This window comes from Macaca thibetana, chromosome 19 (genome assembly GCF_024542745.1).
Source record: "Macaca thibetana thibetana isolate TM-01 chromosome 19, ASM2454274v1, whole genome shotgun sequence".
NCBI lineage: Eukaryota > Metazoa > Chordata > Mammalia > Primates > Cercopithecidae > Macaca > Macaca thibetana.
Window position 1 is genome coordinate 7,518,693 of NC_065596.1, and position 27,413 is coordinate 7,546,105.

General features: G+C 50.6%; 1 protein-coding gene across 3 annotated transcripts; it reads left to right on the forward strand.

Annotated features, from left to right (window-relative positions):
- Window positions 1-55: 55 nt before the first annotated feature.
- On the forward strand, window positions 56-26,182 carry HAUS8 (HAUS augmin like complex subunit 8). Of its 3 annotated transcripts, none has more exons than XM_050769703.1 (11): window positions 56-352; window positions 2,434-2,495; window positions 6,608-6,663; window positions 13,002-13,083; window positions 15,718-15,810; window positions 16,161-16,255; window positions 16,933-16,998; window positions 17,105-17,263; window positions 20,105-20,246; window positions 22,988-23,129; window positions 25,765-26,182. In XM_050769703.1, the coding sequence occupies exons 1-11, from the start codon at window positions 324-326 to the stop codon at window positions 26,009-26,011; spliced, it is 1,173 nt and encodes a 390-aa protein (XP_050625660.1). In that variant the 5' UTR covers window positions 56-323; the 3' UTR covers window positions 26,012-26,182. The 3 variants fall into 3 exon arrangements, with proteins under 3 accessions (XP_050625660.1, XP_050625659.1, XP_050625661.1); XM_050769702.1 differs by having other exon boundaries at window positions 95-352; window positions 15,715-15,810; XM_050769704.1 differs by lacking the exon at window positions 56-352 and adding an exon at window positions 536-750 and having other exon boundaries at window positions 15,715-15,810.
- Window positions 26,183-27,413: the final 1,231 nt, after the last annotated feature.

A 27,413-nucleotide genomic window follows, 5' to 3' on the forward strand; every position in this document is an offset into this window, starting at 1 on the left:
GGTTCCGGAGGGGCGGGGACGGGGGCGTGACGCCAGCGCGCCTAGGGGGCGGGATATCACGAAAAGCCCCGCCCCTACTTTCCGACAGCTCAGGCCCCACCCACCACCACAACCCCCTACCGCCGATGGTGGGCGAGACCAAGCGCGAGGGGAAGACAGGCAGTGCACGCGTCGGGGGCCGCGCTCTCCGCATTTAGCCGACGCTGCCCTACGCCTGGCAGCCACCCCTCCTGAGGCTCCACAAATGGTCCGACCCGCAAGCAAGTGGGCGGGTCCGGCTTTGAAAAGCCGGCGGGTCGGGCCTTGAGGTGGAAGGCGGGAAAATGGCGGATTCCTCGGGGCGCGGCGCTGGGTGAGTTGAGGCGTCAGCAGGTCTGGATTTGTAGACGCCAGAGGGCTGGAGAGGATGGGCAGCGGAGTTGGGGAGTGGGGACCCTCGGAGTGAGTTCGGGTTCGACCCCGCCAGAAACTGCGCGGGCCCCTGAACACCCCAATGGCGTGCTGCCTCTGCGCATGCTCCGGAGCGCGGACACCCGACCGGCCCCGAGTTCCGCGTCCTCGGCTGGGACGCGGGGCGACCTCGGGCAAGCAGCCTGACTGCCCGGTGCTTCGCTTCCTCCGCTACGAAATGGGGCCGATGACGCAGCTGAACCTCGTAGGCGTCGTGTGAGGCTGAAACGCGCTTAGATCGGCGCCTGGGTCTTTACTGTGATGTCGCTCTTGGAATTACCGTTATGCGGTGAACAAGTGGTGGGCGACCAAAGTATCCCCTTTAATCCTCCCATGAGCTTTATTCTGTGCTCCCAGTTTACTGGGGAGATGATGGAGACCCAGCGAGGGGAAGTGACTTGCCTAGGGTAACACCCCATAAGCAAGAAAGAAGTTGAATAGTGACCGAGAGCTAGGCATGAGTGATCCTGAGGCTGTATTTTTCTAGTTTTGTTAATTCTGCCAGTGTTGATCGTGCCAGGTGCAAACTGAAGTGAAATTGGACAGCAAGAGGAATCACTCCACCGCCCCTTGGCCGTAACCGATAGATTGACAGTAGCACTTCCCAGGTACAGGTGTACCTGAGGTTCGCACAGGTTGTAGGGACCCCCCTCTGGTCGCAGCAGGTTCACCCAGGAGCCCATTCGGTTTGAGGCCACAGCCCTAGCTCAGTCCCCAGAGGGAATCTGTGCTCTTGTCTCTTTCTGGCTCTGAGACTGCCCCGAGGGTGACCTATGTAAGACCTGTGTGTCTTTGTTTTGCAGCGAGGAAAAAGGAGGTAAAAGCAGGTGTGAACCGTTAGGAAGCTGTCGGGTTAGGAGGAGCCTGTGGGCGACCACAACTCCTGGCACCTGGCGAACATTTACTAAGTTGCCTCTCCCCACGGTGGCCTGGAAGTGTCCCCAGCATTGCCTGGGTCTCACTTTGGGGTCCTGGGAGCCCGCTTCAGAGGAGGTGGCCGCAGGGACCAGTGGAGCCGCCCTTGGTGATGGGAGCAGGAGTTACAGTGCCCTGGGCGTGGTCCTGCCCCTTCACTTGCCCCCCCCACTACTTGCCCCTCCTGTGTTGCTGGTGTCTGTTCCTGGATCCCTTCTCTTCCCACTAGATCAGGCTGAAACCCTGAAACCCCTAGTCATCCCAGACTCTCCCTCTCCTGCACCCCCACGGCTAATGAGTCAGCGATTCCTATCTCAGGGTTCCTTCTTCCCTATTACATCAGGCTTCATTCTATTTTTATTTTTATTTGTATTTATTTATTTACTGAGATGGAGTCTCACTCTGTTGCCCTGGCTGGAGTGCAATGGCGTGATCTCGGCTCACTGCAACCTCTGCCTCCCCGGTTCACGCCTTTCTCCTGTGTCAGCCTCCCGAGTAGCTGGGACTACAGGTGCATGCCACCACCCCGGCTCATTTTTGTATTTTTAGTAGAGATGGGGTTTCACCGTGTTAGCCAGGATAGTCTGGATCTCCTGACCTTGTGATCCACCCGCCTCAGCCTCCCAAAGTGAGATAACTGCCAGGACCACTCCTAGTACCTGTCTGTCAAGATGTTGATCTTCCCTTTCTTTGAAGGAGCTCTGTGTTTTGTTCACCACTGTGTCTCTACTGGTATACAGTCGGCGCATCAATGTCTGGTGAATGAATGAACCCAGGGATAATTTGAGATCTCCTGCGATCTCTTCCACGGAGCTCTCATTACCCTCCTCTCTTCTCAGTTCAGATGTTCACCTATGCCTTCTTGCCCAGGTGACCAGGGCTGGCTACTCCTTTTGTCCCTCTTCCTGTTGAGGTGGCTCAGCCTCACTGAAATTGTCCTCAGGCAGCCCTTGGACTGGGCTATCTGAGCCCTGGTCACCTGGGCAAGAAGGCATAGGCACCTCACCGGCTTCCCTGTGCTTCTTGGGCAGTGAGATGAACAAGACCCCTCTCTCTCTTCTCTTGCAGGAAGCCTGCAACCGGCCCCACCAATCCTAGCAGCGCCAAGAAGAAGGAGAAAAGAGTTCAAGGTGAGCAGTGTCAGGATCTCTTTAAGGAACATGGTTTTCTTCTTTCATTACGTGCTTTTGGAGGAAGGAAAAAACAGGCCAGAAAAGGCGGCCTATGGCTTTACTTCCTTGTAGTCACACCTCTGGGGATTGTGGATTTGGCCGTCCCAGCCCTGCGGCGAGGGCTGTGTCAGGAACCGTGGTGGTCATTTTGAGCAGTGGCTTCCCTTGCGGCCATGGGGGTCATGGGCTGTGTCCAGGACATGTCCCCTGGAAGCATGGGTGTGGAGACCATGGAGATCGTTATCTAAAATCAAACTCTTGTCTTTTTTTTGAGACAGGGTCTCGCTCTGTTGCCCAGGCTGGTCTCGAACTCCTAACCTCAAGTGATCCTCCTGCTTCCGCCTCCCAAAATGTTGGGATTACAGGCATTAACCACTGCCCCCGGCCTAAAATCAAACTCTAAATTCCCACTGCGTAAGCGTGTTAGTCTCATGAGGGGTGCCTGTACGTCTGATGTCCACCTGTTGGTCTGGGGTCACCGTTAACAGCCTCCCCTACAAGCCAGGTTCACACTGCTGCACTCCAGCCTGGGCGATGGAGTGAGACTCTGTCTCAAAACAAAAAAAAAAAGGAAATGTGGCTGGACATGGTGGCTCACGCCTGTATCCCAGCACTTTGGGAGGCCGAGGCGGGTGGATCACGAGGTCGAGAGTTCGAGGCCAGCCTGACCAACATGGTGAAATCCCATCTCTACTAAAAATACAAAAATTAGCTGGGCATGGTGGTAGGTGCCTGTAATCCCAGCTACTCAGGAGGCTGAGGCTGGAGAATGGCTTGAGCCCGGGAAGTGGAGGTTGCTGTGAGCCACGACCACGCCACTGCACTCCAGCCTGGGTGATGAGCGAAACTCTATCTCAAAAAAAAAAGGAAGTGCTCGGCTTGCATGGTAGATTCTAGAGTGCATCATTGGAGGTCAAGACAATGATACAACGAGGTATTTTCTCAGTGTGTGCAGTGTTGCAGGGCCCGATTCAGTGAGCTTAGAGCAGGATTTTATTTCCAAGTAAGGCAAGGTTTGTGTGTTTCAGCATCGCTGGGTGAGTTGTCTTTTTATTTCCCGACCACTTATTCCCAAGTTCTAAACATCGCATGTTAATCTCACATATGACACCTGGCATATGTATGAGCTACCTCATTCTTGGACAAGAATTGTATCCTTTTTTATAACATTGCTTTTGTGGAAAATTCAGCCTGTTTATTTGTCTATTTATTTTTTTGAGATGGAGTCTCGCTCTGTCACCCAGGCTAGAGTGCAGTGGTGCAATCTTGGCTCACTGCAGCTCCTGCCTCCCACGTTTAAGCGATTCTCTGCCTCAGCCTCCCGAATAGCTGGGATTACAGGTGCGCGCCACCACCCTGGCTCATTTTTGTGTTTTTAGTAGAGACAGGGTTTCACCATGTTGGCCAGGCTGGTATCGAACTTCTGACCTCAAGTGATCCGTCCACCTCAGCCTCCCAAAGTGCTGGGATTACAGGCGTGACCCACTGTGCCTGGCCAGCCTGTTTAAAAAGTTGTATCCTAGTTTTCTGGAAACTTGAAAGTGCTTTTCTTTCCCTACCGTCCAAGGCAGCCCAAGCCTGAGATCCTTCTTGTTGAGCACAACTGTTTGCTGATACTACTAGAAAGACCCGGGCTGGATGGTCTCTCTGCTGGGAACTGGGGATATCCTTTCTCTCAGCTGTTCGATCATCATCCAGGGGGAGACTCTTTATGTGGCTTGGTTCTGTCCCTGGGACCCCACCTGGTCCTGGCCTCAGCCCTTAGAGACCTGTATCATGAGCATGGCCTCCCAATTGTCCATATCTGCCGGGCACCCACCTGCACCCACACTGGCTCTGCAGGCATGGCGCATTCCTGCCCTGAGGCTGCCCAGATTGACAGCCCGGCCCTTTGGCTGACTGCAGGATCCTTGTTAACTCTTGAGGGCACCTCCTTTCCTCTCAAGGTAGCAGCTGCAGCCCCAGTCCCCAGCAGAAGAATCGGCTGGCGCAAAGATGTGGTTGAAGTCACAGTCCACTTGACTGAACTCTCAAGCTGTGTGACATTGAGGATGTCGCTCCCCCGGGTCTCTTCAGTACAAAGGCAGACCTCTGAGCTCTATGGCACTGATACGATGCCGAACTATTCTTTTTTGTTTTTTATGAGACAGAGTCTCACTCTGTCACCAGGCTGGAGTGCAGCGGCACAATCTCGGCTCACTGCAGCCTCCGCCTCTCGGGTTCCAGCGATTCTCCTGCCTCAGCCTCCCAAATAGCTGGGATTACAGGCATGTGCCACCATGCCTGTCTAATATTTGTATTTTTAGTAGAGACGGGGTTTCTCCATGTTGGCCAGGCTGGTCTCGAACTCCTGACCTCAGGTGATCCGCCTGCCTCGGCCTCCCAAAGTGCTGGGATTACAGGCGTGAGCCACTGCGCCTGGCCTAGAATCATTCATTTGACATATTCTTGAGTGCCTACCCCGTGCCAGGTGGTGGAACATAGCAGCACGAAAAGGAGACAAAAATCCCAGGCCCCTGGGGCTCTGGGGAGGAGGTGGGCATTGCATGAGAACCATAAGGAGGCTGTGGGTGCGCTAGGAGATGCTGTGACGAAATGGCAGGCAGGGGCAGGGGTGCTGTGGTCTGAACTGAGCAGAACCTTGAGGGAGGGAGGTGCCTGCAAGGGGATGCACAGCAAGGAGGTCCACGCAGCAGAGCGGCCGAATAGAGCACGTGAGAGGTGACAAAGTGATAAGGGTAGAGGCAAGTTGCTGGTGACACAGGGCTCAGAAGGTTCCTGGAGGCACTCAGGCTTCCTGAGCCCATGGACCCAGCACGCCAGCCTGTCTCAGCCCTGAAGGGCAGCTGGAGGCTGATGGAAGGTTTCAGGAAGGAGAGGGCGAGCAATGGTTGTGCCTGGTGGCTCAGATGACCAGGACTGAGAATGGACCACTGGGCTCAGGAGCAAGGGAGGTCACAGTGGTCTTGTCCAAAGGTGTTCTGGTGCAGTGGTGTGTCTGCAAGCTGGACTTTTGGGGGTGGGATTCAAGGGAAGAAGAAAGGAGAGGAAGAGGAGCTGGTGACTAAAGAACTCTGGAGTGTTTGCTGTCGAGGGGTTGGGAGAAATGGGGGAGGCATCTTGTGGAGAGAGGAGCTGTGGGGACTGAGGCAGGGAGGTGGGAGTTGCGGGGCGTTTCCTTGCGGAAGTGAGGGCTGGGCTTTAGCGCCCAGAATGGGGGCGCTTTACCTGGGAGCACAGAGGTCCATTCACAGGGCCAGGGGGATGCAACCCTCAGGACTGGAGGTGACTGCTTGTAGTGGCTGGAGGGTCTCCTGGGGCCACTTCTGTCTTTCCAATGAAGGAGGAAACGGGTCACCGGCTGAAATTGAGGGTTGGGCCAGGCGTAGGAGGTGGGAGGAACAGGTTTGGGGGGGGGGTCCGGGAGAGGGCTGGGGGACAGAACGGAACCAACCGGATCCAGTCCAGACTCCTACCCCCAGAAGCTGAGGTGACAGGTGGCATTTGTTTATCCACAGTCATGCTCCCAGGAGTAGCCCTGGCAGGAGACGTGGGGTCGGGCTGTCACCAGGGATTTGGCTCTGTCTGAAGAGGGCCTGGGTGTTGGGTATGTCTCAGGGCAGGGGGTCCCAAACTGAGTAAGGGGCAGGGGAAGTAAAAGATAGTACCAGGAGTGAGTCCTAGACACACGCAGTGTGGGGAAGGGGCCTTTGGGGTCACATGAGCTGGGAGGAAGGAGTAAGCCACGTGGAGGCTGGAAGCTCTTCTGTCCCTCCCCCTTGTCTGAGTGCACTTGCAGCTTTGACCTTGGGGGGTGTTCCTTGATCTTAGTTCCTCAGGAACTCTGGGACTCCACAGATGGCTTGGGACTTGCATACAGTAGGCATCCCATGCATGCTCGAGGCTGCTGAAGGATGTGATCAGAGGCAAGCAGGAAGAGTGATGACCTCTGTTCTGGTCACTGAGTGGGGAGGGCCCCTGGCATGTGGGTCTCTGGGGCGTGGGGTCTGGGTATGTGGGGTCTTCGGTCCTTTGTAGTTTTGTTGTGCACCAACAGTGTGTCTCTACAGGTGGAAGAGTGATTGAGTCCCGTTATCTGCAGTATGAAAAGAAGACAACCCAGAAGGTAAGGCCGCACCCACCTTCCGTGTGCAGCAGATCTGAGCGTGGTTCTGAGTAACTGGGATTCTGAAACTAGTCATGGGAGGCAGTCACAACCTGGTCCTGAAGGAAGCATTTTGGGGTCTTCACCCAGGTGCTTTTGAGACCATCAGCCCTTCATGCTGCCAATTGTGAGTCTCTGTCATCGGCGGCTTATGGCTATAAGCATCTCTTTTACGAAGCTCTGATCTCCATTGAAACATAATATCATTCTTACCTTTTTTTTTTGTTTTGGAGACAAGGTCTCTCTGTCATCCAGGCTGGAGTGCAGTGGTGTGATCACGGCTCACTGCAGCCTCAACCTCCCAGGCTCAAGCCATCTTCTCACCTGAGCCTTCTGAGTAGCTGGGACCAAAGGCATGTGCTACCATACCAGCTAATTTTTAAACGTTTTTGTAGAGACGGGGTCTCCCTATGTTGCCCAGGCTTGTCTTGAGCTCCTGACCTCAAGTAATCCTCCCGTCTTGGCCTCCCAAAGTGTTGGAATGACAAGCGTGAGCCCTTGCTATGAGCCTAGCCCAGGCTATTCTTGCCTTTCAACCCAGTTAATTTGCTTTCTGGATTCTGAAGCTGTCTTATCGAGTGCCCAGCACACACTTCTTGGTGTCTTGCTGGTATTTAAAAAAACAGCTACTTTGGGAGGCCGAGGCGGGCGGATCACTTGAGGCCAGGAGTTCGAGACCAGCCTGGCCAACATGGTGAAACCCCGTCTCAACTGAAACTACAAAAATGAGCCGGGCGCAGTGGCGTGCACCTGTAATCCCAGCTACTCAGGAGGCTGAGGCAGGACAATCACTTGAACCTGGGAGGCAGAGGTTGCATTGAGTTGAGAGTACACCACGGCACTCCAGCCTTGGCGACAGAGCGAGACCCTGTCCCCTGTCTTAAAAAAAGAGAGAGTTAAAAAAAAAACAAACAGGTACAGGTTTTTAGAGAAAAACTATGGGAAAAATGACATGCTTTGATCACTCCGAATTGGAGGAAGAGTTTAGTGAACTATCGTGTAGGCACACCATGAAATACTATGAAACCATTGAAACTAATGGCATGAAAGATATTTAACCACGTGAGAACATGCTTTGTGTGAGAGTTGGTGTGAACAATCAGTAGATTATACAATTGGATATTTTCTTTCAGTGAAGTCAAGGTTGGATTCTTCCCTCTGCTTTCCAAATCTTGGTTTATGATAAAATTAAGTCAAATTCCCACTGCCTGTCTTCCACTCTGGTTGGCTGGTGGGTTCTTGACCCTGTGACTTAAGATTCGGCTTGAGAAAAGAGGATACCTTTGCACAAACATATTACTCTCAGAGCAATTTTCAACAAAGAGTCAGTCTTCGCGCTCCAAATTTTCATGTTGTCGCCAAGACTTGGTTACAGCGCCCCCGTGTGTCTGCGTGCTGTAACATTTTAGCCCTTTAGATCTTTTCTGTTTTTTCCTTCCATTTTTAAAATCAAGGTATCATTTACATGGAGTCAGCGTCGCTTTTTTCAGCATAGGGTCCTCCCCCTTTTGACAGACATAGACGGTCATGGAACCGCCTCTGTAATCAAGCTACAGAATGAGTCATCCCTAAATTCCCTTGTGCTCTGATAGGACCAGCCCCTCTCCCATCCCCAGGCAACCACAGATTGGCTTTCTGAATCTGCAGTTTTGCCTTTTTTAGAAGGTCATATCTGTGGCATCACAGTTTGCAGCCCTTGCCTCTGACTCCTGACACTTAGCAGAGTGCCTTTCAAGTTCCTCTGTTGTTGCATGTATTGCAGGTAGGTTCTTCCTTCTTTTTTTTTTGTTTTTGTTTTTTTTTTTGAGATGGAGTCTCGCTCTGTCACCCAGGCTGGAGTGCCGTGGTGCGATCTCGTCTCACTGCAACCTCTGCCTTCTAGATTCAAGCCATTCTCCTGCCTCAGCCTCGGGAGTAGCTGATATTACAGGTGTGTGCCACCCCACCTGGCTAATTTTTGTATTTTTAGTAGAGACAGGGTTTTGGCATGTTGGCCAGGCTGGTCTCGAACTCCTGGCCTCAAGTGATCCACCTGCCTCAGCCTCCCAAAATGCTGGGATTCCAGGCATGAGCCGCCATGCCCGGCCTGGTTCCTTCTTATGGCCGAATAGTATTCCATCAAGTGGATGGACCACAGTGTGTTCATCTGTTCATTGACTGACAGGCAGTCACTTGATTTCCTGTCTTGGTGATTATAAATAAAGCTTCCGTAAACATTCTTGTGTGGTTTTTTGTATAGACGTGTTTTTATTTCTCCCAAGAGGAGGATTGCTGGCTCATAGAAAAACTCGGACTGTGTTTCCTGCTCTCCCACTCAACAGCAGTCAACACAGGACTTCTGTGACCGATGTGAGGGAGGGTTCCCCACCAGCAAGCAGCAGCCACCAGCTAGGTGTCTTCCAATTCGATTCTGACACACTCTACCTGGAAATAGCATCAGAACCTATAGGGTGAGGGCTCAGTCCCCAAGACTGCCCCTCTTCTGCCACTAGAACTTCTGACCAAGTTCAAATCGGGATTCCCATGACCCCCCCCTTCTTTGGGTTCAGTTAATTTACAGGAGTGACTCACAGAACTCAAGGAAACTCTTAGGTTTACCAGTTTATTATAAAGGATTTTACAAAAGATACAGATGGAGTCGAGTGTGGTGGCTCATGCCTGAAATCCCAGCAATTTGGGAGGTCGAAATGGGAGGATTATTTGAGGCCAGGAGTTCCAGACTAGAATGGGCAAGACCCTGTCTCTGAAAAAAATTTTTTTTCAATAGCCAAGTAAGTGGCTGGGCATGGTGACTTAGGCTTGTAATCCCAGCACTTTGGGAGGTCAAGGTGGGAAGATTGCTTGAGCCTAAGAGTTTGAGGCCAGCCTGGGCAACATAGCAAGACTCTATCTCTACAAAAAAATAAAAATAGCTAGGTGTAGTGGTGCGTGCTTATAGTCCCAGCTACTCGGGAGGCTGAGGCAGGAAGATTGTTTGAGCCCAGGAGGTTAAGTCTGCAGTGAGCCACTGCACTCCATCTTGAGTGACAGTGACATCCTGTCTCTTTTATTTATTTATTTTTTTTAAATAGATAAGAGATGTGTAGGGTGAGATATGGGGGAAGGCGCACAGAGCTTCCATGGCCTGTTCAGTCATACTACCCTTTAGGAATCTCCACGTGTTCAGCTATCTGATCAAAAATCTCTCCAAGCTCTGTCCTTTTGTGTTTTGTTTTTTTTTATTTTATTTTTGAGATGGAGTCTCACTCTGTTGCCCAGGCTGGAATGCAGTGGTGCGATCTTGGCTTACTGCAACCTCCGCCTCCCGGGTTCAAGCTATTTTGCCTCAGCCTCCCAAGTAGCTGGGATTACAGGCGCACACCACCATGCCCAGCTAATTTTGTATTTTTAGTAGAGACGAGGTTTCTCCATGTTGGTCAGGCTGGTCTTGAACTCCTGACCTCGTGATCCACCCACCTTGGCCTCCCAAAGTGCTGGGATTACAGGCACGTGCCACCACGCCCAGCTCCTTTTGGGTTTTTATGGAGTCTTCATGACTTAGGCATGATTGAAGCATGGACAGCCCTGTGGAAATATGATTGGTCAAAAAGGGTATGCGCTAAACCCAGCAAGGCCTATCTGTTCAGATTCGTCTTGGCCTCTGTTGCATTTTTTCCTCTGGGGTATGAGGCAGGACCCTCTCTGGCAGATGAAAGGAGTGTGGGAGGTCAGAGAGGTCCTGCTTACTGTAACAAGGGCTTATAGGAGTTACAAGCCATGAATTGTACATGAAAACATCTGTCTCTATATAATGGTAACAAGAAACTACCTGTTATCCACAGTGGCTGCACCATCTTTATGTTCCCACTAGGCACATAGATGAAGAGTACAAGTTGTTACTTTCACATTCTAGCCAGTCTTGTGGGTGTGAAGTGATACTTCATTGTGGCTTTCATTTGTGTTTTCATAATAGCCAGTGATATTGAGCATCTTTTCACGTGCTTATTTGCCATTCCTGTATCTTTGCTGATGTGTCTGTTGAGATCTTTTGTCTGGTTTTAAGTTGGGTTGTTTTCTTATTATTGAATTTTGAGGGTGCTTTCTATATTCTGGATACCAGCTCATTGTGGTGCTTTGCAAATATTTTCTTCTAGTCTGGCTTGTCTTTTCATGCTGTTAAGTATTTTAATTTAAGAGGCAGAAGTTGTCGACTTCGATGAAGCCCAGTTGATCACTTTCCCCATTTGTGGATTGTGCTTTTGGAGTCTTACCCAAGATAGCTCCACCTAATCCAAGATCACAGATTTTCTCATGTTTTCTTGTAGGAGTTTTGTAGTTTAGGTTTTGCTTTTAAGTCTGTGAGTTAGTTTTTGTGTATGGTGTGATGTTTAAATCAAAGTTCATTTTTTCATGTATGGGTGTTCAGTTGTTTCTATCCCATTTATTGAAATGATTTTCCTTTTTCTCATTGTATTCTCTCATCATCTGTGTCAAATACCAGTTGACCATATATGTGGGCATCATGTCTGGGCTCTGTTCTTTTCCATTGTTCTATGTATGCATCCTTATGCTAGTTTCACACTACTGAGGTTAGCGTAGCTTTGCACTAAGTCGTGAGATCAGGTAATGTGAGACCTCCCACTATGCTTTTCCAGGACTGCTTTTCCAGGACTGTCTCTTCTGGTTCCTTTGGCTTTCCATAGAGATTTTAGAATTGTCATTTTCTAGAAAAATATCTGCTGGATTTTGATTATATTGAATCCATAAATCAGGAAGAATGTCTTCTTAATAACATCGAGTCTTTCAATCCATGAACATGGTATGCTTCTCCATTTATATTTAGATCTTCCTGGATTTCTTTCAACTTTGTTTTGTAGCTTCCAGATTATAGATCTTACACATATTTTATTGGGTTTATAACTAAGCATTTGGTGTTTAGTGCCATTGTATATGGTACTCTCTTTTAATTTCAGTCTCCAAACTTGTTCATTGCTACTTCATTGCTAGAGATGTGAACTTTTACATAGTGACCCTGCGTCCTGCACCCTTGCTGTATTAGAGTTCTCCAGAGAAACAGAACCAATCAGAAATGCTTATAAAAGGATATGAATATATAAAAGGGGGATTGGCTTTTTTTTTTTTTTTTTATGCGGGATTGGCTCATGTGATTATGGAGGCTGAGAAATCCCAGGATCTGCTGTCTGCAAGCTGGAGAGCCAGGAAGGTTGGTGGTTTAGTTCAGTGTGAGTCTGAAGGCCTGAGACCAGGGGAGCCAAAGGTGTAAGTCCCAGTTTGAGGGCAGGAGGAGATGGGGTAAGATGTCTCAGCTCAACCAGGCAAGCAGGAAGCAAAAGGCATGAATTTCTCCTCCTTCCACTGTTTTGTTGTATTCAGGCCCTCAAGGGATTGGTTGGTGCCCATACACACTGGGGAGGGCAGTTTATTGCATCCACCAATTCAAATGCTGATCTCATTAGTAAACAGACACACCCAAAAATGTTCAGTCTGGGGCACCCCATATCCAGTCAAGTTGACACACAAAATTGAAAGAAAACTCCTGTGAAACTTACTTACTAATTTTAGTAGCAGTTTTGAAGATGTTTGGGGATTTTCTACATGAAAAATTACATCTGTAAAAACAGTTTTACTTTTCCTTTCCAACCTGTTTGCCTTTTACTTCTTATCTGAGGACCTCCACTGTGATACTGAATGAGAATGGTGTCTGTGCATCGTCGTGTCCTTGCTCTGGTCTCGCTCTGTCTCCCAGGCTGGGGTGCAGTGGTGCGATCATGGCTCACTGCAGCCTCAAACCCCTGGGCCTGAGCGATCCTCCCAACTCAGCCTCCTGAGTAGCTGGGACCCTGGCCGTGGCCACTGCACCTGCCCCTTGCTTTTTATAAGGTTTTCGTTTTGCTTTTGGTTATTAGAAGGGCAATGTTCCATGTGTTACTTAAAAAAAATATTTTTGACAATATATGTGTAAAAACTTTGTGTTTCCTGATGACCAAAGTTATATGTTCTCTCTAGCAAACTAGCAAATACTGAAATGTGTCTAGAAAAAAATCAGTCATCTGTAATCTGCCATGTCAGGAATCACCAGCAAACATTTTGGTAGTTTCCTATGTTCTCTGCAAGTGAGCGTCTACATTTTGACAAAAGTTGTTTGTCCTGTATATATGAGGTAAAATTTCAAACCTCTTTAAATGTCTCCCCTGCCTCAAAGTAAGAGCAGTTACAAAACACAGTGCAGACCACATCAGGGCCCCTTGTTGTGAAGAGAGGATGTCTTGTCCTCTGAGTGTCATGTGTTCCCATAACAGGCTCCTGCAGGAGATGGGTCACAGACCCGAGGGAAGATGTCTGAAGGTGGAAGGAAATCCAGCCTGCTCCAGAAAAGCAGAGGTGCGAAACAGCACTGGTCCTCGGGCGGTGATGAGCGCGGCGGTACATTTTGTCTCCATGGGTGCTAAGTTCAAGTTCCCTCTTTCCTTTCTGGAAAAGGTCAGAAGCAGTGAGCAACGAGTTGGCGCTTAAGGACAGCCTGGGGGGATGTGGGGAGGTGAGCGGGGATGCCGAGAAAGGGGGAGATCACTTCTTCCCTGTGTGGCCCCAGAGAAAAGCCACACTGGCATCATGGTACTGCTTTGTGACATCAGTTGCTTGTCTACGTGACTGTTTTCCTTCTGGTGCTCTGAGAGCAAGACTCTTAGAGAGGCTGTGAGGACTCATCCTGAGGTCGGGAGTTCGAAACCAACCTGACCAACATAGTGAAACCCCATTTCTACTAAAAATACAAAAATTAACTGGGCATGGTGGCACACGCCTGTAATCCCAGCTGCTTGGGGTGAGGGTGCGGAACTGAGGCAGGCGAATCACTTGAACCTGGGAGGTGGAGGTTGCAGTGAGCCGAGATTGCGCCCTTGCATTCCAGCCTGGGCAACCAAGCAAGACTCTGTCTCAACAACAACAAAAAGACTCAACTCTGCTGTTTGTAACATTAAAAACAGCCCCAGTCCAGACACAGAGGAACAAGTATAGCTGTGTGCCAATAAAACTATTTACAAGCAAAGGAAGCAGGCTGGATTTGGCCTGTGGGCTACAGTTTGCCACTCCTGGTGTAGATGTTTGTGAGAATTCGCACTACGCCCTTCCCAGGCGTGGTTGAGAAGCAGAAACAGCCACACTAGAGCCAGCCTGCTAGTCTTCCCCCATCTAACTGGGTCGAAGGCCATGCATGAAGCTGGGAATGCTGGTGTGGTCAGGGGACCAGAGACTGGGCCTGCCACACCTTAAAACCAGTTCTCACTCAAGGGTGATTCTGACCCCCAGGGGACTCTGGCAGTGTCTGGAGATGTGTTTGGTTGTCATACCTGGGGGAAGGGGTTTTACTAGCATCTGGTGGGTGGAGGCCAGGGAGGCCACTCAGTGTCCTGCAATGCACAGGACACCCCCACCACAGCAAGGAAGGATCCAGCCCCACGTGCTCGCAATGCCATGGCTAAGAAACCTTAATTTAAACCTCACTATAATGATTTCAAAGGACTGCTTGTTTGAGTTCCATTGTATGGCTTGGTAGAAAATTAATTTTCTTAGTTCAAATGCTATACGTGCTGGTGATAAAATATTCCAGGGCAAAAGCAATAGCAATAAAAAGTTACCACCTCTAGCTGGGTGTGGTGGCTCACGCCTATAATCCCAGCCAGCACTTTAGGAGGATGAGGTGGGTAGATCCCTTGAGCTCAGGAGTTCAAGACCAACCTGGGCAACATGGTGAAACCCTATCTCTACTAAAAATACAAAAAAATAAATTATGTGGGCGTCGTGGCACTCGCCTGTATTCTCAGTTACTCAGGAGGCTGAAGTGGGAGGATTGCTTGAGCCCAGGAGGCAGAGGTTGCAGTAAACCTAGATTGTGCCACTGCACTCCAGCCTGGGTGACAGAGCAAGACCCTGTCTCAAAAAAAAAAAAAAAAAAAAAATTCCACCTCCTCACCCCAGGCTCCCAGTCTGTGCCCTGAGGGCATGTGCTCTCAATAGATTTTTGCTGATCTTTCCAGATTAAGAATTTCAACACAAATGGTTGTTTTGTTGTACCCTACAGTTGCGGTGACCTTCCTTTTTTCATTTCCAGGTCATTCGTTTCCTCAGCTGCATAGTTGTTCATTGAATAGTCTCATGCTTAGTTCCTAACACAACAACGTATCGTACATGCCATCTGTTGGCGTTTGCAGCACTCCCGGGCTCTTGTATAATGGTAGCATACTGTATGCCAGTGCCCATCTTAGACAGCATAAGGCTTAATTTTACAGTTTAGAATATAAGTTAAAAGACGAAGGGACCTCCCAGGGAAGACGAACAGTCCAGAAGCTGCAGAAAAAAGATGGAAAGATTACTTGGCTGAGTGTGGTGGCTCATGCCTGTAATCCCAACAACACCTTGGGAGGCTGAGGTGGGTGGATCACCTGAGGTCAGGAGTTCGAGACCAGCCTGGCCGACATGGTGAAACCCCGTCTCTACTAAAAATACAAAAATTAGCCGAGCGTGGTGGCGGGTGCCTGTAATCCCAGCTACTTGGGAGGCTGAGGCAGGAGAATCGCTTGAACCCCGGGAGGCGGAGGTTGCAGTGAGCTGAGATCGTGCCATCACACTCCAGCCTGGGTGACAAGAGTGAAACTCCATCTCAAAACAAAAAAGATGGGAAGACAGTAGAGGGTAGAATGGGAGTATGGCATCGTATCCCACCCTTAGCATCCTGGAAACTAGCAGAAAGGCTTATTTTCGTCTCTTTGGTTATACAGAATGTCTCTCTCTTCTAGTGGTACTTTAAAAATAGAGTCAAGGCGATGGCTGGGAATTTCCACAGGTTTGTGTTTTTTTTTTTTTTTTTTTTTTTTTTTTTTAGCCTTTCCACCTTGGACGAAATTGGGTTTTTTAGAAGCAAGTGGTATTGTTCAAAAACACGGCCTCGTTTCCTGGCTTCAATGGAGAGTGTCTCTTGACTGTGCTGACTTTTGGGGATTCTTTTCTTAACAGCAGATAGCAGTGGGGTCGGAAAGGGTGACCTGCAGTCCACGTTGCTGGAAGGGCATGGCACGGCTCCACCTGACCTGGATCTCTCTGCCATTAATGGTAAATCATTTGTTTCGCCCCTTCTGTCACTCGCTGGGGGTTGCAGTAGGTCTCAGTGGGCTTCCAAAGTACAGTTGCCCCTTGGCCTATGATGGGGTTACATCCAACAAACCCATTGTAAGTTGAAAACATTGTACATCAAAAATATACTTAATACCTTGGTAAAGGATATTAAACTTGCCTTTTGCCCCTTGCAAAGTTGAACAACTTTAAGCTGGACTGTTATAAGTCCATATACTCCTCAATTTATGATGGGGTTACATTCCGATAAACCCATCATTTAAAAAAATGGCAACCAGGGACCGTCTAGATACGCTGCTCACCATTAAAAATGCTGTGCTTTATCTTAGACAAAAGCATCATCAGAAAGACGCCACAGTTAGCAAAAACAATAGCAAAGAAACCCGAGTCGACATCGTTTTCTGCCCCTCGGAAAAAGAGCCCAGTAAGTGTTTGAAACAAGAGGGCAGCCACAGACGGGCTGCATAGATCTGATTTAGATTCCACTCGGAACCAGCTGCCGAGTGCCCACAGATCCAAGAACAGATAAGACACCCATGCCCTTTAGGACAAAAATCAAGACCACAAATGTTCTTAGACCGTTTGTAGAGTGTACATTTCCCCGAGTACACATTCAGTAGTGGATACCAGTGTGGAACCATGTAAAAAATGAGACAGGGGACTTCTCTGTGCTCACGCTGTGCTAGGAAAGGCACAGTGCCAGGCCCTGTCCCTTGGTGGGAGGACGGCTAGGCTGTGGTCTCACTGGGGTGAGGACTGGACTGGTGGGTGGGGGACCAGCAGGTGGGGAGACTGCATTCTGGTCCTGGTGCAGCACCAAATTGGTGGGTATCCTCAGCTTGTCTTTGACTACCCAGCTGCTGCTGTCTCTTCACCTGCCAGAGGCCAGGGGAAGGAAGGTTGTGGACCTCCCTCTCTCATCTCAGAGCACCGGAGAAAACCAAAGAAAATAGAAGCAATAGACCCACTACAGCAGAGAACTACCAAATATCAAACTGAATACAGAAAATCCACACAAGCCAGAGTTCGGCCCCTGCTGGGAAAAGAGCTGGATTTATACCACTTCATCAGGAATTGAGAGGGTCTTTTTCTTTTCTTAAGGATTTATCTGAAGCGATGGAAATGATGGAGTCTCAGACACTACTGCTGACGCTACTCTCCGTAAAGGTGAAAACAGTTCCTCGTTCACGTACGCCATGGATGGAAGGGTGGCCTCCATTCGCCATGGGGAGGGAGGCCCCACCCGCCTGAGCTTTTCTTTCACATTTAACAGATGGAGAACAATCTTGCTGAGTTTGAAAGAAGGGCAGAAAAGAATTTATTAATAATGTGTAAGGAGAAGGAGAAGCTACAGAAAAAGGCCCATGAGCTGAAGCGCAGGCTTCTCCTCTCTCAGAGGAAGCGGGAGCTGGCAGATGTCCTGGATGCCCAGGTCAGTTGTAAGTGACACTCTGTGACCAGTGAGTGTTCCCTGTGAATCTGTCCCATCTCCACTGTTTCGGGTAGCGTTCGTACTAGGGTGCCATTGCTCACTGGCTTCTCACTCTGTGTTAGGCTTTTAATGCCAGCCACACTTGCTGTGGTCCTGGTGTTGGTCTGTGATGACACTTTTAGAGGATGAGGTTACAAAATGAAGTGTGAACTAGTAAGGGAGGCGCGCACCTTCTACGCCCTTGTGCAGAGACTTCCTGAGCGCCCAGTGATCATGGGCAGCAACAGGACGACGCACTGTGGGACTCCCCTGGAGGGTCAGGGTGCTGGTGGGAGGCACACCACTCCTAGTGCTGTGTGGTCAGCGGTGTCCGTGTGGGAGAAGGACAGGAACGAACCCCTGGAACCCAGAAAGGGCTGGTAGGCAGGGGCGGGCCCCCCACCCACTGGGTGAGTTTCCTGTGGTTGCCGGAACAGAGTCCCACAACCTGGGTGGGCAAAACAACGGGAATCCATTGTCTTACGGTTCCGGAAGCTGGAAGACGGAGATTGGGGTGTTGGTGGTTGGCTGTGTCTGAGGGCTGCGAGGGAGAATCTCTCCTGGCCCTCTCTTTGGCCTGTGAATGGTTGTCTTCTCTGTCTGTTCACATGTCCTTCCCCCTGTGTGTGTCTGTGTCCCCCTTTCCCCACAAGACACCAGTCGCGTTGGATTAGCACCCCCCACAAAACCCCCCGATCACCTCATGGTAACTTAATGACCCTGATCAAGTCCCTATGTTCAAATAAGGGCACATTCCAGGGTACTAGAGGTTGGAACGTCTGGTATGAATTTGGGGAGATATAGCTCAACCCCTAACATCCAAAATTTTCGTGTGAGTACCCCTGCAGCTAGACCCTGGACTGAGTACAGGGTCCCTGGACTGAGTACAGGGTCTCTGACCTTAGGGAGCTTAAAATGGAAGAAAAAGAGACAAACCCAGTTGACCCTCAAACAGCAAACGTGAATTTGAGTGTGAGGTTCTTACATGCAGATTTTTTTCTTTCTTTTTTTTTTTTTTTGAGGCGGAGTGCAGTGGCCGGATCTCAGCTCACTGCAAGCTCCGCCTTCCGGGTTTACGCCATTCTCCTGCCTCAGCCTCCCGAGTAGCTGGGACTACAGGCGCCCGCCACCTTGCCCGGCTAGTTTTTTTTTGTATTTTTTAGTAGAGACGGGGTTTCACCATGTTAGCCAGGATGGTCTCCATCTCCTAACCTCGTGATCCGCCCGTCTCGGCCTCCCAAAGTGCTGGGATTACAGGCTTGAGCCACTGCGCCCGGCCCATGCAGATTTTTTTCAATAAATATATTGAAAAAAGTTTTAGAGATTTGTGACAATTTGAAGAAACTCAGCTGAACCTCATAGCCTAGAAATACTAAAAAATTAAGAAAAAGTTAGGCACGTCATGAATGCATACATATTTGTCCCAGCATGGGCAACATAGTGACATCCAATCTCTGCAAAAAAAAATTTTTTTTTTTTGAGAGGGAGTCTTGCTCTGTCACCCAGGCTGTAGTGCAGTGGTGTGATCTCAGCTTACTGCAACCTCCGCCTCCCAGGTTCGAGTGACTCTCATACCTGAGCTTCCTGAGTAGCTGGGACTATAGGCATGCACCACCACGCCCAGCTAAATTTTGTATTTTCAGTACAGACAGGGTTTTGCCATGTTGGCCAGGCTGGTCTCAAACTCCTGACCTCAAGTGATCTGCCCTCCTCAGCCTCTGAAAGTGCTGGGATTATAGGTGTGAGCCACCACGTCTGGCCAATCTCTATAAAAATTAAAAATTAGCCAAGTGTGGTGGCATATGCCTATAGTCCCAGCTACTTGGGAAGCTGAGGCAAGAGGTTTGCTTGACCCTGGGAGGTGGAGGCTGCAGTGAGCTATGATCACTCCACAGCACTCCAGCCTGGGCAACACAGTAAGATCTGTCTGTAAAAAATATATATGTGCAGTGGCTCACGCCTGTAATTCCAGCACTTTGGGAGGCTGAGGCGGGTGGATTACTTGAGGTCAGGAGTTCGAGACCAGCCTGGCCAACATGGTGAAACCGCGTCTCTACTAAAAATACAAAAAATTATCTGGGCATGGTGATGCGTGCCTGTAACCCAGCTACTTGGGAGACTGAGACACGAGAATCGCTGGAACCTGGGAGGCGGAGGTTGCAGTGAGCCGAGATTGCGCCACTGTACTCCAGCCTGGGAGATAGAGCAAGACTGCGTCTGAAAATTTGTGTGTGTGTGTGTATGTGTGTATGGTGTGTGTGGGGGGTGTGTGTGTGTATAGATGCTAATCTATTTACATGTTTATTGAATGTTTGTTATCAGTAAGGTTTCAGTCAACAGTAGCTATCAGTAAATTTGGAGGAAGTCAAAAGTTATATACAGATTTTTGACTGCACAGGAGTTGATGCCCCAAACTCCCATGTTGCTCAAGGGTCAACTGTATATCATTTCAAACCCCCATGAAGACCCACACAACATGTTTGGGATGGGAGTGGGCCGTGCCGGGAATGGTCTTGTGGAAGGCAGACGTTTAGGCACAGTGCTCTAAAGCAGGTGGGCCCAGCTTAGGGCCTAAGCCTAGAACCACTGGAAAGCAGACGTGCATTCTCAGTAAGGGGCCTGGGCCGCCGTACCATCCACTTGGCTCTCTTGGGGAGAGCTCACCACACCCTTGGAAACTTCCTGAGCTCCGAGCCCCTCGGGGGTCGTGAAGAACAGTGCTGTATCTTAACCCTGCACAATCCGTTAAGCTTCCAGAGAGGGGACTCCAGGGTCTACCTCCATTATCCCTTCTGCTTACAGATCGACATGCTCAGCCCCTTCGAGGCAGTGGCCACACGCTTCAAGGAGCAATACAGGACGTTCGCCACGGCCCTGGACACCACCAGGCACGAGCTGCCTGTGAGGTCCATCCACCTGGAGGGAGACGGGCAGCAGCTCTTAGGTAGGAAACGGGACATCCCAGCGCGTGTGCAGCAGGCGGGGCGAGGAGTGTGTGGGTGCTTCCCATGGGCCCGACGTCATCGCCACAAGTGTCCTCTTCCCCATCTAAGGCAGAGGATGGGGAGGGCTGGTCAGGCTGTGCTTCCTCCAGGGTCTCGCCCTGAGTAAGTAACCACACTGGGATTTGAACCTTGGGCAGTGGGATTCACAGTGATCTGTCCTGCCGAAAGGCATTTTGCAGGGACGACCTGTAGTCTCCTGAGTCCTGCGCCCAACAAATGTGCCTTCGTGGTCGCGGGGTGACAGGACCACCAGCCGCACCCCGGCTTTCCCTCTCAGCAGAGCAGTGAGGTCCCTTTCAGGCATAGGCTTCCCATCTAATCTCTAACTTGAAAACTTTGGCAAGTGTGAAAAAACTGCCACGCTGCATCTTAAATTCTCTTCAGAACAGGTATCTTCCCAAAGACAGCGTCTCGCTCTGTCGCCCAGGCTGGAGTGCAGTGGCACAATCTCAGCTCACCGCAACCTCTGCTTCCTGGGCTTAAGTGATCTCCCACCTCAGTCTTCTAAGTAGCTAGGAGTACACATGTGCACCACCAAACCTGGCTAATTTTTTTTTTTTTTTTTCTGTAGAGACGGGATTTCACTATGTTGCCAAGGCCGGACTTGAACTCGAGTTCAAGCAGTCCTCCCACCTTGGCCTCCCAAAGTGCTAGGATTATAGACATGAGTCTCCATGGCCTGCCATTGTTCTTTTTTTTTTTTTTTTGGAGGTGGAATCTTCTTGCGTAGTCGCCCAGGCTGGAGTGCGGTAGTGCAATCATAGCTCACTGCAGCCTCGAACCTCTCAGGCTCTGCTCAGATCCTCCCACCTCAGCTTCCTGAGTAGTAGCCTCCCTAGTGCTTCAGGCATCCACCACTGCACCTGGCTAATTTTTCTTTTTGAAACGGAGTTTTGCTCTTGTTGCTCAGGCTGGAGTGCAATGGCGCAATCCTGGCTCTCTGCAACCTCCGCCTCCGGATTCAAGCGATTCTCCTGCCTCAGCCTCCTGAGTAGCTGGGATTACAGGCACGCGCCACCATGCTCGGCTAATTTTCTATTTTTGGTAGAGACGAGGTTTCTCCATGTTGGTCAAGCTGATCTTAAACTCCTGACCTCATGTGATCTGCCTGCCATGGCCTCCCAAAGTGCTGGGATTACAGGCATGAGCTGCTGCGCCTGGCACACCTGGCTAATGATTGTTTATCTTTTTGTAGAGATGAGGTCTGGCTATGTTGCCCAGGCTGATCTAGAACTGCTGGACTCAAGTGATCTCCCACCTTGGCCTCCCTAAGCACTGGGTTCCTGAATAGGCGTAAGCCCCCTGCCCGGCAGGTTTCTGATTTTATGACTACGGTCACCTCCACATCTGTACTCTCAGAAAACGCTCAGTCTCTTAGGTAGTTGCTGGGAACTGGCCTAGGGACCGTGTTGAGTTTTCTGGGGCTGCCATACCAAGTGACTACAGAATGGGTGGTTTGAAACAACAGATATACTCCCTCCCAGTTCTGGGAGTCTTGATTTCAGCCAGAAGTCTGAAATCAAGGCATTGATGGGATTGGCTCCTTCTAGGGGCTGTCGGGTGAGCCCATCCTGTGTCTCCCCCACCTGCTGGTGGCTGCCGTCGTACCTTGGCGTTCCTTGGCTCTGGCTGTGTCCCTCCATTCTCTGCCCGTCTTCACGTGGCCTCCTCCCTGGCTGTCTTGTTATTGAAATTTCCTGCATCAGTATGGTGGCGCACGCCAGTTATCCTAGCACTTTAGGAGGCTGAGGCAGGGGATCACGAGGTCAGGAGTTCAAGACCATCCTGGCCAAGATGGTGAAAGCCCGTCTCTACTAAAAATCCAAAAAAAATTATCCAGTTGTGGTGGCAGGAGCCTGTAATCCCAGCGACTCGGGAGGCTGAGGCAGGAGAATGACTTGAACTCGGGAGGCGGAGGTTGCAGTGAGCCAAGATTGCGCCACTGTACTCCAGCCTGGACAGCAGAGCCAGACTCTGTCTCAAAAACAAAAAAAAAGAAATTTCCCGCATCTGATGAGGACACCAGTCACTGGATTAGGCCCACCCATCTTAACTCCACCCCATCCACAAAGATCCTGTTACCGGTTAAGGTCACTCACTGGGAGTGGAGAGTTGGAGTGAAATGTACGTATTGGGGAGGGCATAATTCGGTCCACAGCTGGAGGGAGAGGACGCTGGCTGATACGGCGCTTAAAAGGCTCCCAAAATGTGACTCTCGTGTACGACTGGCCTTGATGTGACGTGTGTTGGGGAAGGGGGCGTGTTGTCCTAGTGCGGTTGACAGGTCCCGTAGTTGCAGGCATCCCTCTGCTCAGTGGCGCAGGGAACAAGGACTGTTTTTCAGTTGCTCGTGGTCTGGCTGGGAGGCCTCAGGCATTCTCCCTGGCACAGCACAGCCTTTTTCACATTTGCATTGGTTTCTGTTGAGGATCCCAGAGTGACATTTCATTTCTGTTCCAATGTCCTCCTGGATGGTGGACGTGCCTGTCCCACAATCTCAGAGCACAGGACGGAGAAGGCACGAATGTCTTCCTTGGCTTCCGCTTCTTCCCTGTGCGCTCTCCACGGTTCCAGCACGATAGCCGAGCATCGGGAGAGAAGCCTGTCGGCCACTCCACTCCTGCGTGTCTTGCGTGGGGCACCTTGCCATCCATCGCCCACCATGTCTCTTCCCCTCCAGATGCCCTGCAGCGTGAACTGGTGACCACTCAGCACCTCCTGGCAGCACTTGACGTTGGCGATTCGGAAGAAAATGTGCAGGTGCTGGACTTACTGAGCGAACTCAAGGACGTGACGGAGAAAAAGGACCTTGAGCTCCGAAGGTACCTCAGAAAATGCTTTAAGAAAGAGGTGGCACCCTGTTTGCTCAGGGCTGTTGGTGGCTGCCCTGTTGGGGTGGTACCGAGTTCCTATTAGAGTTCAGAGGAGGTTCAGCCCCCTGAGCGAGCTGCTCTTTTCCCAGACGTTGCATGATATGAGAATGGCCAGCAGGTGTCAATGTCATCCATATTGTGGATAACAAAATCTCCAAGAGCACCTGCCTTGCCTTCCCTTGCCGTTTTTTTTTTTTTTTTTTTTTTTTAAGACAGGTTCTCACTCTGTAGCCCAGGCTGGAGTGCAGTGGCAGATCTCAGCTCGCTGCAGCCTCAGACTCTTGGGCTCAAGTGATCCTCCCACCCCAGCCTCTTCAGTAGCTGGCACTGCAGGTGTGTCCCACCATGCCCGGCTAGTTTCCCTTTTCTAGCCCACTTCTCAGTCGTTTTTGAGTGAATGGGGATTCTAGGTGAAGTGAGGATCAAATATGCTGTAAGATGGGTCCTAGATTCACAGAGTGTAAGACTCAAGCAGAGCAGGGGGGAGAGAAGAGCAAACGAGCTCATTGCCCACTTGGAAACATCCATGGAAGGGCCGGGCGCACTGGCTCACACCTGTCATCCCAGCACTTTGGGAGGCCAAGGCGGGAGGATCACTTGAGGCCAAGAGTTCAAGACCAGCCTGGGCAACATGGTGAGACCTTGTCTCTATTATTTATGTATTTATTTATTTATTTTGAGACAGAGTTCCCCAGGCTGGAGTGCAGTGTCACGATTTTGGCTCACTGCAATCACCTCCCAGGTTCAAGCAATTCTCCTACCTCAGCCTCCCAAGCAACTGGGATTATGGGTGCCCCCCACACGCCCGGCTAATTTGGTATTTTTAGTAGAGACAGGGTTTCACCATGTAGGTCAGGCTGGTCTCGAACTCCTGACCTCAAGTGATTTGTCCACCTTGGCCCCTCAAAGTGCTGGGATTACAGGCATGAGCCACCACACCGGACCACTCTGTTTAAAAAATACAAACATTAGGCACAGCGGTGCATGCCTGTGGTCCCAGCTACTCAGGAAGCAGAGGTGGGAGAATCATCTGAGCCCGGGGAGGTCAAGGCTGTCATGAGCTGTGGTCATTAGAGTAAGACCCTGTCTCAGGAAAAAAAAAAAAAAAAAAAAATCCATGGAAGTCCTCAAGCAGCTGGAGGAGAAAGAGTGTCACCTGTCATTCACATCCTCAAAGTAACCCAGCAGCACAGGCGCCCTCACATCAGCCCTGTTGGTGTTTTCAACGCCTTCCGGGGTAAGGTCCCAGGAGGATGTTTTTTGAACTTCTGATTGATAGAAATGGCCCAGATCTTAAAGGACTGTGCAGTAGCTTTCACAGAGCACATATCCTTGTGGGTCCAGACCCCCAAAACCCATCAAGACCCCCCCTTTTTTTTTACCTCCCCCAGGAGATGTCTAACCACGTGCTTTTCTCCACCTCTTCCAGAAGACTATCTTTTCTCTTTTTTACAATGCTAAATTTTTTTCTGAGTGCTTAAAATATTGGAAAAGGACTTATGCAAAACAACTGCCAGCCACTGTGGCATTTCTTTCTCCTGTGGGTGGCCATGGATCAATTCAGGAGACATCAAAGGGTTATAAAGCCACAGTGCCACTCCCGGGCTGACTCATTCACCCATGAACGGCAGAACGCTGATTGACCCAGTCACCTCTTAAAGGGCCCACCTCTCGCTGCTGCCATATTGGGGATTATTATTATTATTGAGATAGGGTTTCATTTTCATTGCTTAGGCTGGAGTGCAGTGATGTGATCTCAGCTCACTGCAACCTCTGCTTCCGAGGCTCAAGCGATCATCCCACCCCAGCCTCCCAAGTAGCTGGGACTACAGGTGTGCACCACTGCACCCGGCTAATTTTTTTTTGAGACAGAGTCTCACTCTGTTGCCCAGGCTGGAGTGCCAGTGGCGCGATCTTCGGCTCACTCCAACCTCCGTCTCCTGGGTTCAAGCGATTCTCCTGCCTCAGCTTCCCCAATAGCCGGGATTACAGGTGCGTTCCACCACGCCTGGCTAATTTTTATATTTTTAGTAGAGATGGTTTCACCATGTTGGCCAGGCTGGTCTTGAACTCCTGACCTCAGGTGATCCACCCGCCTTGGACTCCCAAAGTGCCGGGATTACAGACGTCAGCCACTGCACCCAGCTTTTTAAATTTTTTTTGTACAGACGTGGTTTTACCATGTTGCCCAGGCTGGTCTCGAACTCCTGGCCTCAAGCTATCTGCCTGCCTCGGCCTCCCAAAATTCTGAGATTACAGCACTTTAATCCCACCTCGCCCGGCCAGGGGATTAATTTTTTAATGGGCGTTTGGGTGGGGACAGAGACTTCCGCCACAGCAGCAGCACAGCACGGAGCTCCGTGAACATTTCTTGGATGAATGAGTCTCTGCTTTTGTGCCTGGTGCTGTTCTTGGGGGGTTTCCCTGATTGCGTCTTTTCAGACAGATCTTGTTTGCTGCTCCTTTCCCACTGAGCACGTGGGCTGTGTGACAATCCGCCTCCCCGCATGGCAGCGCCTCGTTCACCACACGCGTGTGCTTCACCTCAGAGGGTGAAAGCCGTTCTTTCTCCCGTCCTCAACAGGAGCTTCAGCCAGGTGCTGGAACTCTCCGCAGAGGTGAGCAAAGAGGCAGCCTTGGCAAACCAGGAAGTCTGGGAAGAGACCCAGGGCGTGGCGCCCCCCAGCCAGTGGTATTTCAATCAAGATGGTGCCTGCAGAGAATCTCGGGGAGCACCCAAGAACACGCGCTTGTCTGAGGACGACAACCCGGGTGCCTCATCAGCCCCCACTCAGGCCACGTTCATCAGCCCAAAGGAAGACTTTTCTTGAAGCAGCCAGGGAGAAGTCCCGCCCTCTGTCTCTCGTTCAGGGAGGGACTTGTGGTGACTCGTGGTTACATTCAGGACACTTGAGCACTTTATACACTACCGTAGCCCTGTAGCTATTTTTATGTGATAATCTTGTTTGATACTTAAACAGTAAACCTGTTTTGCAGTTGAAGCCTCCGTGTTCTATGAAGGGGGCCAGTTGGAAGGCCTGTGTCGTCTCGAGTTCTTCTGGATGACTGGTCCTGAAATTCAGGGCCTCCACGACATGCCCAGTATCCCACCGTCAGGATTATTTCATGTCCTTCAGTCACAAGGGTGGTTTTGGGACAGCAAATTAGGAATTGGCCCTCGAGTGGACATGCTTTGTTTTATTTATTTATTTATTTAGGGAAATGCAATTCTTTATTAGAACTCAAGTTTGCATTTGTAAACATTCAACAGAAGGAGTAAAACAAAAACAATCCACATCATCCTTCCCCCGGCCCCAGCTTCTGGGGCTGAAGTAGGGAGCTTCCACTTTAACAACCCCGACTGGCTCTGGCTCCAGGGTCTGAGATGCCTTCATAATCGGGTCATGGTCCCAGGCAGCCTCGAGAAACTGCTGGGTCCCTGCCTTGTTGGCAGCTTCGGGAGGTCGCTGGGTCCTCGTCTCGCTGGCAGCCTCAAGAGACTGCAGGGTCCGGCTTCCCACACCTCCACCAGGGAACCCTGGGGCCCGGCCTCCAGGACCTCCACCAAACGCTGGGGCCCAGCCTCCAGGACCTCCACCGAACGCTGGGGCCTGGCCTCCAGGACCTCCACCGAACGCTGGGGCCCAGCCTCCAGGACCTCCACCGAACGCTGGGGCCTGGCCTCCAGGACCTCCACCGAACGCTGGGGCCCGGCCTCCCACACCTCGACTAGAGTGGACATGTTTGAGTTCCAGGTCTCAGTAGTTGCCACCGGGAGATGCTCAGGCTCTTGCCATAAACCCCATCTGTGCTCCACTGGGGCTTTGGCCCAGAAAATTTTCCTGTAACTCTCCAGCTTCCACCCCACACGGAGTGGGCTTTGGGAACTTACTGATCCCCATGTCACATTTCCAATTCGTATCGCTGGAAGTGTGGGTTTTGCTGCCTGGTTTGTCTTTGGTTTTTAGACAGGGCTTGCTGTGTCTTCTGAGCTTGAGTGCGGTGATGCAATCACGGCTTACTGCAGCCTCGACCTCCTGAGCTCAAGTGATCCTCCCACCTCAGCCTCCTCCGTAGCTGGGACCACAGGCATGCACCACCACACTTGGCTGAATATTTTTTTGGTGTGGCAGGTGTGTCTTGCTCTTGCTGTGTTGCCCAGGCTGGTTTTGAATTCCTGGGCTCAAGTGATCCTCTGACCTCAGGTCCCCAAAGTGCTAGGATTACAGGCAT

Coding starts and splice junctions, on each gene's coding strand:
- HAUS8 (XM_050769702.1), top strand. CDS start 324: ATGGCGGATTCCTCGGGGCGCGGCGCTGG. Junction 353..2,433: donor TCCTCGGGGCGCGGCGCTGG/GTGAGTTGAGGC, acceptor CTTCTCTTGCAG/GAAGCCTGCAACCGGCCCCA. Junction 13,084..15,714: donor CCTGCTCCAGAAAAGCAGAG/GTGCGAAACAGC, acceptor TTTTCTTAACAG/CAGATAGCAGTGGGGTCGGA.